This window comes from Sarcophilus harrisii, chromosome X (genome assembly GCF_902635505.1).
Source record: "Sarcophilus harrisii chromosome X, mSarHar1.11, whole genome shotgun sequence".
NCBI lineage: Eukaryota > Metazoa > Chordata > Mammalia > Dasyuromorphia > Dasyuridae > Sarcophilus > Sarcophilus harrisii.
In genome coordinates this window covers 33,762,463-33,775,325 of record NC_045432.1, presented here as the reverse complement: position 1 = coordinate 33,775,325, position 12,863 = coordinate 33,762,463, and the positions used below count along the sequence as shown (strand labels likewise).

Sequence of the window (12,863 nt, the reverse complement as noted above, 5' to 3'; positions counted from 1 at the left end):
TCAATGTAATGGTTTTTAGTCATCTCCCAGAGTTCTTTCTCTGGGCATAGCTGGTTCAGTTCATTACTGCTCCATTGGAAATGATTTGGTTGATCTCCTTGTTGAAGATGGCCACGCCCATCAGAATTGGTCATCATGTAGTCTTGTTGAAATATATGGAATGATTTGCTTTCTATGCTGTCACGTAGAGTATGGTATGTAGAACATTCTGCAGGTGAAAGAAAGCATTTGAAAGTGAGTGTAAATAACTTTATATGTTTTTGAGATTGCCACATTTTGGATCTTTCTCTACTTTTTGTTCATAGGAAGCAATCGAGGTCTTTAATGCTCCTAACAGTACCAAATTCATTTTTATGCTGAGTACAAGAGCCGGAGGGCTTGGCATTAATTTGGCCACTGCAGATGTGGTTATACTGTATGATTCAGACTGGAACCCACAGGTTGACCTGCAAGCTATGGTAAGTCACCTTGAAATGGGTCTGTTCATTTGGAGTCAGTGGTCTGTGTTGTAATGTGGTTCCTGAGGTGATCTGAATTGGAAATAGAAGTATTTGTAAATGTTTAATTACTGACTCTCCATAAAAAAAAAAAAAAAACAGCCATGAACACTGTTTTTTTTTTTTTTAATTTGCTGAGGCAATTGGGGTTAAGTGACTTGCCAGGGTCACACAGCTAAGAAGTGTTAAGTGTCTGAGGCCAGATTTGAACCCAGGTCCTGCTGACTTCAGGGCTGGTGCTCTATCCACTGTGCCACCTAGCTGCCTCCCCCAACCCCCCCATGAACACACTTTTAAGGATAAATTTACATTATAACCATTTTCTCTTAACACTTTTTCAAGTCTGGATAATCAACAAAGCACTAGCTCATGCCCTGATTTGGAACCTTCCCCATTTCTGTGGAAGTGATCACAGTGAAGATTTAGCAATCATCTGAGTTTAAACTGGCCCTCGCATACCCCTGGATGTGAGGCAGGGGAGTGTTTTGGATTATGGTCGACTCTTAATTGTCCAAGTGTGGACAATCTACTTGTGACATTACCCACTCGCTGTTCATTTTGTCATTATGTTCGTTAATGCCAGTCTGCTTATGCAGCACCCTCCCAGGCTCTGCCCAGCTGCTGTGTCCTCAGGAAATGAAGACCTTCATTAGGGTTAGCATTAGGGTTGCAGAGGGCAGAAGACTCAAATACCGTGTCCCCAGCTTGCTGCCTTTTTCTGTCTCCAGAGTAAAGACATTTTCTGATGTGAGATTTTTTTCATGAGCAGACTACAGTGAAAATTTTCCTTAGTGGCCATGGGCTAGACAGCTGAAATGATTATTTGGTAAACTGAGCCTGTAGGTAAATACAACCCTGGGCCTTAATATCTTGTTGTATTTTTTTCTCACTGCTCTTAAACCACTCAAGTTTGATGGTTCCTTTTTGTCCCTATGGGAGGTATTTCTGTGTTGTAGGGTAAATATAAGAAGGTAGATTATGATTTCCTGGGGGTGGGTCAAAAATCTGTAGCAGAAAGATAAGTGAATTTCAAGTCAGAGGTCCTGAGTTCAAATTTCACTTTTGCCATTTTCTACATTAATCAAGGGCTAGTCATTTCCCTTGTCTGGACCTCAGTTTCCCCTTCTATAAATTGACGAGGGTTAGACTTAATGGCCTCTGAGATCCCTTCCAAGCGCTATAGTCCATCCAGAGTGAAGCCTTCCTATCGTTATCATAGAGGCTGGCAAGTAGGTTACCCAGAAGCTCCCTGCATCATGCGACCTTTTCTAAACCTTTGGCCCAAGTGTGTCCATTCCATTCTTAAGGCAAAGAAATATAAATGTCCTTGGCTGTTTTCCACTTTTCGCATTCTCTCATCATTTGTCTGTATTTGTAACTGGCATTGTCCAACATTCACGTATCTTGCGTTGGCAAGGCAGGCCGCTGTTTTCTTTTGAGAAGTCGTAGTCTCCTTTGTGCAGGTCATTACTGGTTGGCTCTCTACCTTATTCCTTTTCTGCTCAAATCAATTAGCTGTTTTTAGAAAGGATTTGACTAGAGTCCTTCCTGGCTATTCAGAGCCCTGAGTTTGTTAAAGAAGGTGGAGGGGGAAGGGAGAGGAGAAAAAAAGGAAAAGAGGGGGAGAAGGAAGAGAGAAGAGGGAAGGCCTTTTTTGGGGACTGCTGAGGGTGTAGTTTGGAATGGATTGTTCCTTGTCAGGTCCTTCATTCAGTTTGAGGAGTACATCTGGTACCCATTTTCTAGACTTATAAGCCTTACGGTCCAAGGCCCCCAGCATAGGTTAAAGGAAAGGCAATTTTTTTGAATGCCCATCTTCCCCATATCATCATGGGCATTTAACAAATTAGGAATTGCCCATCATTTTCAAACTATGAAATTATTTACCATATCATTTGAATAAATAAGTGTGAAATTGGGGGAAAATGAATTTTAGAAATATGAAAACAACAGATTTACTCCTCTTATGCCTAAAATGTATAAAATCCTTGATGGTGAAATCTGTCAGTTGATTGATTTTTTTTTTTTGGATCAACCTGTTAATGAACATTAATATACCTAAAATGAGAGCTGGGAGGGAACTTCAGGCCATCTAGTCTAATCCCCTCATTTTACAGAGCTGGAAACTGAAACTTAGAAAGGAAGCCAGTAGTGTGATGAGAGAAAAGGCTCCAACAGTAGGAGTAAGGAGAGATTTAGGGTTTGAATCCCATTTCTGATTCTCGGTAGCTGTGTGACTATGGGCAAGTCACTTGAGCCTCATTTGGCTCATCTCCAAAATGGGCATATGATAATCCACGGACAGTTTCCATGCTACTAACAATATTAAGCCCTTTCTTCCTGTCTTTCAGTCTCCTTGGAGCAATAGAAGGGTTTAGATGGGAGGTGAGACTTGAATAAGTACTTCCAGATTTACTGATAGATGGGAAAATTCTCCATAATTGATATTCTCGTTTATTGAAAGAATTTTCCAAACCTGAGAGATCCCAGAGTATCCAATGAACCAACCTAGTCCTTGCCCTTAATATCTCCTGGAGTCATTGCCTTGAAATGTTACCAGGGAGCTGGAAGCTCGTCTCTTAACATTTTTTCCTCCCTAGTAGGATTAAAATTTATAAAACAGATACCGGGCCTGTGTTTTGTTACTATACTTTAATGATACTTTTTAACAGTTTTGTCCAGAAATAGAACTGTTTCTGCGCATGGATTACTCTGATACCTAATATTTCTACACAGGGATTGCAAATTTTGTATTTCATTTTTGCTCTAGCCCCTTTCCTTTTAAGCTCTTTCTGCTTCTTTAGGTTGTGGGCATTTACAAAACTTGGTAAATACCAGCTTTTCCTTTGCTTCTCAGAGATCTCTGAGGTGTGTGTGTCTTTTGCCTTTGTCCTGAGTCCTGAGGAGATCACACCTCCCTTTCCCCCCCATAATCATCTAGCGTTACAGGACACTTAAGCCCTCATCGCCCCTGTCTCTCATCAAATTACACTAAAAATTCTCCCTTAGGAAAACAAAGTAGGAGGCCCCTGGCTTTAGCTCAGCGCCTATATTTTGGCTCTTTTGTTAAAAGTCCACCTGCTTTGTAACTGGCTTTTGTAATTCATTGTAGGCGTGAAAGTCAGGTTACCTGGTACCTAAGTACTCTCACTCAGCCTCAGTTGTTGGAACCTTTGCTTTTTTAAAATCTCTCCTGATATCTTTATCTCCAGAAAGTTTTTCCAGATATTTCTTTTCTCCCCGCCTGTATGTCTCCTTGTACGTATAGACAGCAGACATCTTCTCCTGAAGGGAAAAAGATGGAATTTCCATTTTGGGGGGATTTTGGCCACACATAGACATTTATTAAGATTTACTATATTCCAGTCATTGTGCCTTTAAATACAGTGGATAAAGAGCAAAAATGAAAGCAGCCCTTACCCTCAAGAAGCTTACATTCTAATTGGGGAGGCAATATATGCATAATCCAGTACACAATAAGACACAACCTTAGGTGGAAAGGTACCTTGGGATGGCCGACACCAGAAACGGCTTGCTGTTTTTGGCTGTAACTTTCCAAGAATTCTAGGAGACTCAAGTCAGGAGGGAGAGCCGGTGCAAAGACTTTGGAGACTAGCGATATAGGGTCATGCATGAGGAGCAGCAAGAAGTGCTAGTACGATTGGATGGCAGAAAATGGACAACTATGTAAGGAAGTTGAAAGGCTAGAAAGGAAGCCAGATGGAAAGCTTTCACTGCCAACCAGAGAATTTTACCTTTGCTCTTCCAGTTAAAAGGGAGCCGGTGAAGTTTATTACCTGGGGAATGGGGTAAATGGGGAGTGACACATTTAGTCCTGTGCTTTCAAGAATAACATTTTGGCAGCCAAATGGAGGATAGTTGGAATAGAGAGACTGGTGCTGAAGGATCTGGTTAGAATCTGCACTCTCAAGCAGACTAAGAGTTGGACCCAGGATCCCCAGTAACATCCATTTCGTTCATTTCTACCAGGATCGAGCTCATCGCATTGGTCAGAAGAAGCCAGTACGGGTATTCCGCCTTATTACCGACAACACTGTTGAAGACAGGATTGTAGAAAGAGCAGAGATCAAATTGAGACTTGACTCTATCGTTATACAGCAAGGTATCAAATGCTTTTCCATAATATTCATAATTGTGTGTGAGTATGTATATACATATGTACAGATATGTATAAATATGCGTCTATAAATATCCATCTAATTCCTTAGTTGGTTCTTGGGGAAAATTTGCTATTTCAAGGCCTTTACTTTTGAGATGTCTTTTTTGATAAGATTGGTCAGAGCTTAAAAAAGAGGGCCAGTTTTAGTGATGAGATAAAAGGATCCACTTTGAAAACATAATTATTTCTAAGCTGTCTTATCTGTCCAAGACTTAATATGCAGCTTGTATATTTGAACCTCAGCTAACCTGATAGTGGTTTATTTATAATAGCGTGTAATTTGGAACACCTGGCTTCCAGGGCACAGAATGTTCTGTTGTTTTTCCTGTGAACAGTTATAAGGGAGTGCCTGCTCTTAGAGGAAATTCTGAACCCCCTAAATGATACCAGCCTAGGTTTTAAAAGAATTTTAGACAAAGAACGTCGTGTCAGAGTGGAAAACGTGGCAGAAAAGATAGCTTTGAAGAAAACTTAAACCCAGACAACTTTCTGAACTTCCCAACCCGTACTGGTGATTTAAATGTGCTAGCTTGATTGAGAGATGGAACGTAGGTGCATAGAGGGTTTTCATTGAAGACAGAGAAGACCTGTCTGTTCCGGCTTTGTGAGTATGGGTAAGTCACCTAACCTCCTGGCACTTCGGAAGACTCTTGGAGTCTAGAAGTAACTCTTGTAGTCTGATGCAGGTACAAGGCACATAGTGAGTCTGTCCCAAAGAAACAAAAACACCCAAGCTCTTTCTTATTTAAAGACTGTTGTTTTTACTTTTGATATTAGGTCGGCTCCTTGATCAACAGTCCAACAAGTTGGCAAAAGATGAAATGCTGCAGATGATACGCCATGGAGCCACACACGTTTTTGCTTCCAAAGATAGTGAACTGACAGACGAAGATATCACAACTATTTTAGAGAGAGGAGAAAAGAAGGTTGGTTAAAGTAGAATTTAAAAATTGAACTTTGCCACTTAATTTAGCGCTTTTTTATGTTTATTATGAGAAATTGGAGTTTATTTTAGTCAGGGGCAATTTGCTTTGCTCTTCATGGGAGGAGGGAATAAAAGCTCAAAATGCCTTTTGAAAAAAGTTGGAACTTGATGTACTTCCAAGCCAATTCATTCTTGTCGAGTACATATTTTAGGGCTGGTCTGCCTTCTACCGAGGGAGGCTGAGGCTGGAGGACCACTTGAACTCTGTAGTTCTGGGAAACAGTAGGATTTCTGATGCCCATTAGGCATCTGTCTTAAGCCTTGCACCAGTTTGGGGGGCTTCCTGGGAACTGAGGCAGAGAAGCAGAAGCGACCCAGTGTAGGTTGGGAAAAGGACAAGGACAAAGCTTCCGTGATGGTCAACAGTGGGTTCAATCACCAATGGCTGCTTTGTGTCCAGCCAGGGATATATAGGGAAATCTGGTCTCGACCAAAAATGTATGAACGATTATGTTTTAGGACAATAAATTTTATTGATCCTTTTTCTTTTTATATCACAATTGTCCCATTGTTTCTTCCTATTGCTTCCCTGCGTACTTCACACATTGGCGTATTTATCAGGAGCTTGTTGTTGAAATGGCAGAGGATGTTTCTATTTACCTAATTTCTCCTAGTCTTCATTCTTATAGTCTCACTAGTCCATATTAAGGAGTCATTCCCAGCAGTAGCCTGTGTTTCTTAGTTTATTGAATGCCAGCTTCAATCACAACAACTTTTTTAAAATGAGTTTGGGGCACTGGGTCTGAAGTTATTCATTATTGATATATTGGAATACTTGTTAGAAAGGATTTCAGACCATTCAGTACAGTTCCTATCGAAGCCTGAATTGCTTAGACCACCACAGAGGAGCCCATACTTTGGACCAGTACTAAGTGTTGTGGCAACAAATGTTTTTTGCCATTAAGTATAGTGGGACCCCATATCCCATAGTCTTAGATGTGCTCCTAGAGGAAATGGGAAAGTACTAAAGAAGTCAAAGATGGGGAAAAATAGTTGAACTAGACCAGATATACACAGAGGGGATCTTTGTTGCCAGTGAGATTACTGAGGGGTATTGAGGGATCAACTTGAAAAGTACTTGAATGAAGGGATGGGATGCTACCATCCCGAGGATGTAGAAAATACAGGGTAACCCCAGTCCTTGTCTCTTTTACCTGATTCTCTTTTTGTTAAGGTAGCCACTTCTACAGATAATCTTGTAATCATTTGTTTCATCCCCCTAAATGTCAGCCATATCCAAGAGCAGATGTACTTGTTGAATTTTATATTTTTCTATTTGTGTTTAATTTTTTTTTTTTTTGCTAAAAGCATTACTTAATTGTTAGACTAATACAGTTTTTACTATCATAATTTTATATGTATTAACTGTTATGAGATTTCGGTTCCTAACATCTTCCATTACGTTTTGCATATGGCATATGTATGGTACCACTGTGCCATCTTGCCCCACATGTGCTTTTATCTCCTACAAAAATAAACTGATTCAGAGAAAATGGATTGAACAAAGATTCTAATATAAATGTGCAGTCATTTGTTGAGAGCTGGTGAGAAAGCATCGGTGAAAATAGTGGGTCAGTAGTGAATGAGTAATACTTGAGGACAAATAGAATTTCTGTTCAGATTGATATTTGATAAAGGGTTATTTTTGTATGTCTTCTTGGACATATCCCGTCTTGTAATTGGGCCAGTTTGGACGTGGCAGGTCAAAGTGGTGATTATATAAATAGAGTTGGAAAATGTTGAGAAGATAGAAGAATTAGACCATCTGAACATGCTTTCCCATGTATCTTTAGACTGCAGAAATGAACGAACGGTTGGAGAAAATGGGAGAGAGCTCTCTAAGAAATTTCACCATGGATGCTGAAACAAGTCTGTACAAATTTGAAGGAGAAGATTATAGAGAGAAACAAAAGGTATGTTTGTGGGACCCAAAGGCTCAGAATTTCCCAATTATCTCTTATGAAAATCGATTTCCATCGTCTCTTGCATCCATCCCCTTTTCTTCACTCCTTTGGCCACCAGGCTAGTTCAGACCCTCCTTACTATATGCTTGGATTGCTTTAATAACCTTCTGAACCATTACGCTTTTTCAGTTTTCTATGGTCCACCCATACAGCTTCCAAAACCTTCTTCCTGAGACATAGGTCTTACCTTATCCTTACCTCTGTTCAAGAATGTTTAATGGCTACCTCTCGTCTAGGCGGCAAGTACAGATTCATCAGCCTGACGATACATAATGCCCTTCACAATCTCCAGCCAACCCTTCTAGACATTGCATATTTCTTTTCATGCTGTGCGCTTAAATCCTGACAAAATTATTAGTGGTTCTCTGAACTCTGTTTGCCTTTAGTTTCCCATCACCTTGCTTTTGTGCCACCCGGCCCTAGTGCCTCTAATGCATGTCCTGCTTGCCTCTGGTCTCTTAGTTTTTCCTTTCTGTGAAGACATAGGCCAAGTGCTGCCGCCTCCGAGAAGCCTCCCTGATCTTGTGTTATTAGTCATTGCTCTTTCTCTTCAAATTAGCTTGCTTTTAATTTTCAGTGCTCATTTGTACCCTACAATAGAACATGTTTCTTTCCTTTTTTTAATTAAAGCTTTTCATTTTCAAAACGTATGCAAGGATAATTTTTCACCATTGACCCTTGCAAAACCTTTTGTTCCAATTTCCTCTGCCTTCCCCCTACCCCCCTCTCCTAGATGGCAAGTTATCTAATAGAAGTTTCTTGAGGAGAGGGACTGCTTCATTTTTTTGTCTCGGTACTCTCAGTACCTAACAAAGTGTCTTGTACACATGTCCTCGAAGGACCTGTTCTTTCCTCAGTTCGGGGACCCTTCTGCCAATCCAGATCACTGGCTCCCTGACTCAGTGGAGAAGCCCTGGGGACTTGGCTGACGCATCCCAGTGCTAAGTGACAGTGCCCCCCAGAATTACATAGCATGTGGCTGAAGCCCGATCAGACCTCGGGCTCCCTGATTCCAAGCTCAACACTCTACCAATCGGACCCGGTTGCCTTTTTCTGCCTTGTACTTCCTAAGTTCTTCCATCTTTCTTTATTGAAGTGAGTTAAATGACAAGACTGTAAGTTCTTATGGGATCATCAGGTGGTGGCTCTGGGGGGACCTCATTTTATAGACGAGGAGCTGGGGCACAGGGAGACGAGGTGCTTGGCTCACGGTCATTCATTTTGCTAAGAATTTGGGGTGAGGATTTGAATCCAGGGCTCGCTGACTCTTATGTCTGTTTGCCTCATCCTAAAATCATCAAGCCAGGCTTTTCATGATCATGAAATTTGATTGGAACTTAACCTATTACCTTTAGTTATATCAAAGTAGCCATCATTTATCAAGAGCCTACTATGTGCTGTGTGGTAAAGTCCTAGGGTTATGAAGAAAGGCAGAAATCTCTTAAGCAGTTCAGCTCACCATCTGATTAGAGAGACAACATGCAAATGGCTATATACAAAGAATATATATCCAGAACGAACTGCAGATAATCTCAGAGGAAAGGCACTAAGCTTAATGAGGACCAGGCAAGGTTTCTTGCAGAAAGCAGGACTTTAGCTGAGACTTGAAGGATACCACGGAAACCAGGAGGCGGAGATGTGGAGGGAGAGAGTTCTAGGCATGATGGACAGCCCCAGCAAATACCCAGAGGCAGGAGGTGGAGTGTCTTTTGCAAGGCACAGCCGGGAGGCCAGTGACACAGGATCCCAGAGTACGTGGAGGGGAGGAAAGTGTAAGAAGACTGAAAAGGTAGGATGGGGTCAGGTTCAGAAAATCTTTAAAAGCTAATCAGAGGATTATAAGAGAGGCGATTCAATGAAATATTAGGAAACTGGGAGGTTTGTTCAATAGGGGTAGCATGATTGGACCTGTGCTGTAGAAAAATCACCTGGCAGCTGAGAGGAGGGTAGATTAGAGAGGGGTCAGAGCCCCAGAAGCAGCCTGTTGCAATAGGCTCCAGATATGAGGGGATGTGGGCTCCCCCTGGGTGGGGGCAGTGTCAGAAGAGGGGGCTTCGGAGATGCTCCAGATAGGAAACTGATGGACCTGGGCACCAGATTGGATGGGAGGATGTGAGGGAGAGGGGGAGGAGGCGAAACCACCCCTGCTTTGGGAGCCTGAGGGACTGGGAGCATGGAATTATTATCCTCTACAGTAATAGGGGAGGGTGGGGTAAGTGGGGGTAAAGGAAATGACTTTGGTTTGGGACTTACCAAGTTTGAGATATCTCTGGCTTACTCATATGGATATAAGGCAGTCCAGAGGAGTTTGAAGATGAATTAGTCCGACTGTCATTTTATAGCTAGACTCGTTCCCAAGATATGGACTTAAAAGAGAAGTGCTAAAAAAACCTTTGGATAATTTCTTGTATAATGCAGCCCCATATAGTGGAACCCAGGGGCAATATCATCAGTGAGACTGGTGCTTATTCAGCCTGGCAACTTGGAGTACAAATTTAAAACCTCATAAATATTATTTAAAATGTTTTCTTATATTTGGCCATTTTATTATGAATCAGAGATTTTATCATTTTAGTTTACAGCATGACCAATAGATTGATGCTGCTCTGTCACTGTCCCTGGCTCTTGACTAACTGATAAAATGAAAACCTAGCTGTCTTTTAACTGTAGAATTACCCTTGTCATGTTATCCTTTTTATATTATCCTCTTATGTTATCCTTTACTCATTATGTGACTTTTTCTGAATTTGAAAATTGTACCCAGGGGCTTATTGATACTAAGAAGGTTTTCTACTTTTGAGGAAAAAATTAATTTTGTTTAAAAAGCTGTATATGAGTAAAAATATTTGGTTTCATTTCCTGGGAAGGAAACATGATTTTTAAAACAGTGCCAGCTAATTTGAATCTAGTTATTTTATATAAAGTTGCTAATTCTCATAGCAACAAAATTCATCTCACGCAATCGTAGAGAGATCTATAGCTCTAACCTGAGCATTTGATCATAATCTCAGTGATATTGTAAAATTGAAGAAGAAATCATTTGTATACGCGATAATAAATAAGCAAGATGTTTTCTCCAAAGCCTTTTGAGCCATGATTACATTGAAACTTTGTGACTTACTTTTTTCTAGCGAGATTCTCAAAATATATGAAATATTTCCCCAAGGATACACGGGAAACTTGACGGAATATTGCTTAAATGCAAACCCTGACAAATAGGAAGTGTGCCGATAGAGTAATGAGATTGATTTTCCTAGGGTAGGGTAAGCATATCTTGTATTGGGGAAAAGAATGAGTTCTGTTGTTGAGACTTAGATGTGACTGAGCTACCAAAAGAAAGAGGCTAAAAGGTCAGCGCTGAAGATACACAATCGAGCAAATGTTTCATAGGGAAGAGAGCCTTGGTTCTGGAATGAAACAATGTTCAAATCTTCTCTCTGATGCTTAGTGCCTGAGGGACCTTGCTATCTAGCTTTGTTTCCTCCACTGTAAAATAGGGGCTTGGAGGTTAGATGGCTTCTGAGGCTCCTTCCAGCTCTAGAGCTGAGATTTTTTTTTTGAATTTCAAAAGTAATTCTTTTTCTCCATTTATATAATAATATTAGCATTTACATAGTACTTTTAAGTTTTATAAAGCACTTTATATACATCATCTTATTTGATCCTTGCAACACCCTGATAAGCAGAAGCTACTCTTTTTTTTTTTACATGACCAAACTGTTATTTTGCTGTACAAAAAGAATCAGACTCTGAAATATTGTACAATTAGCTTATGAAGGAAATCGAAAATGCAGGTGGGCATAAATATAGGGATTGGGAATTCAATGTAATGGTTTTTAGTCATCTCCCAGAGTTCTTTCTCTGGGTATAGCTGGTTCAGTTCATTACTGGTCCACTGGAAATGATTTGGTTGATCGAGCCGAGATTTTTTTATGTGACTTTCAGCAAGCCCCTTTATTTCCCCAGAACTCAGTTTCCTTTTCTGTAAAATGTGGCCTCTGTTGTCCCTATTAGTTATAGCTTTAGGATACTATGTGTGTGACCTTAGCAAAGTCCTTTTTCCTCCTTGGGCCTCAGTTTCCCTCCCTATTAAAAGAGATGGGTGGAGAAGATGGCTTCTAAGTGACCTTTCAACTTTAGAACAGTGATCTTATATGTGGAGATGATTATTGAATGTATGAGAGTGAAATATATATATATATATATATATATATATATATAAATAAAATATAAATATTTTGTTTTTCCAAAAACATACAGGAGATAGTTTTCAGTATTCACCTTTCTAAAGCCTTATTTTCCAAATTTTTCTCCCTCACTTCACTCTTTCCCAGCCAGCAAGCAATCTGTTACAGGTTAAACATGTGCAATCCTTCTAAACATTATTATAGTGAATATATAAATATTCATTTGTATTATTAAAAAATTTTTAAATAATAGAAATGAATATATATCTTTTTTATTTTTTAATTAAAAATTTTTTTTAAATACAAGGAAAGATGATTTTCAAATTCATCCTTGCAAAACCCTGTTACAAATTTTTCTCCTTCCTACCCCCTCCATCCCTCCCAGACAGCAAGAAATCCAATATATGTTAAACATGTGCAGTGAAAATATATACATATATATAAATATATATATATGTATATATTTGTTTTTAGTTAAAGCTTTTTATTTTCAAAATATATACATGGCTAATTTTCAAGCATTCACCCCTGCAAAACCCTGTGTTCTAATTTTTTTCCTCCCTTCCCCTCACACCCTCCCCTAGATGGCAAGTGATCCAGTATATGTTAAACATTTAGAGGAAGAATAAGAAAAAACTAGACTTTCAATCTCACAAGTCTGATGGGATAGTAAAAACTGCTAAAAAAGAAGGATGTCAGAGAGAGAAAGAGAGGAGCAGACAGACAGATATACACAGAGAGACAGAGAGAGGGAGGAGGGAGAGTTAATTTAAAGGAGGAAAGAATTTCGAGAAACATGGGGTGGTTACCATTGTTTACTGGGGATAAAGGGGCCAAGAATACTCAGACCAGAGAAGCCATCATTGCATTTACCCAGGAGGAAGTTTTTGGTGATTGAAAAATTCTTTTAATCGTGGATAGAAGCCAAATTGTTGGGACTCCCAGGAATCCCTTTGTAGGGGCCTTCCAGAAATTTAAGCACAAAGAGATGGTGCTAGAATGGTCGGTGCAAGGGCCAGTTAAGGATAAATGGAGACTTTCTTCATAATG

The 12,863-nt window shown here is 40.0% G+C and overlaps 1 protein-coding gene across 5 annotated transcripts in view; it reads left to right on the top strand.

Moving 5' to 3' along the window:
• The window catches only part of SMARCA1 (SWI/SNF related, matrix associated, actin dependent regulator of chromatin, subfamily a, member 1), a 117,388-nt gene that overhangs the window by 64,671 nt on the left and 39,854 nt on the right, over positions 1 to 12,863 (top strand). For all 5 annotated transcript variants that reach the window (XM_031945209.1, XM_031945208.1, XM_031945206.1 and 2 more), the window contains 4 exons: positions 306 to 458; positions 4,488 to 4,620; positions 5,455 to 5,603; positions 7,456 to 7,575. In XM_031945209.1, the coding sequence (XP_031801069.1) occupies positions 306 to 458; positions 4,488 to 4,620; positions 5,455 to 5,603; positions 7,456 to 7,575 (555 nt within the window). The remainder of the gene's footprint in view (positions 1 to 305; positions 459 to 4,487; positions 4,621 to 5,454; positions 5,604 to 7,455; positions 7,576 to 12,863) is intronic.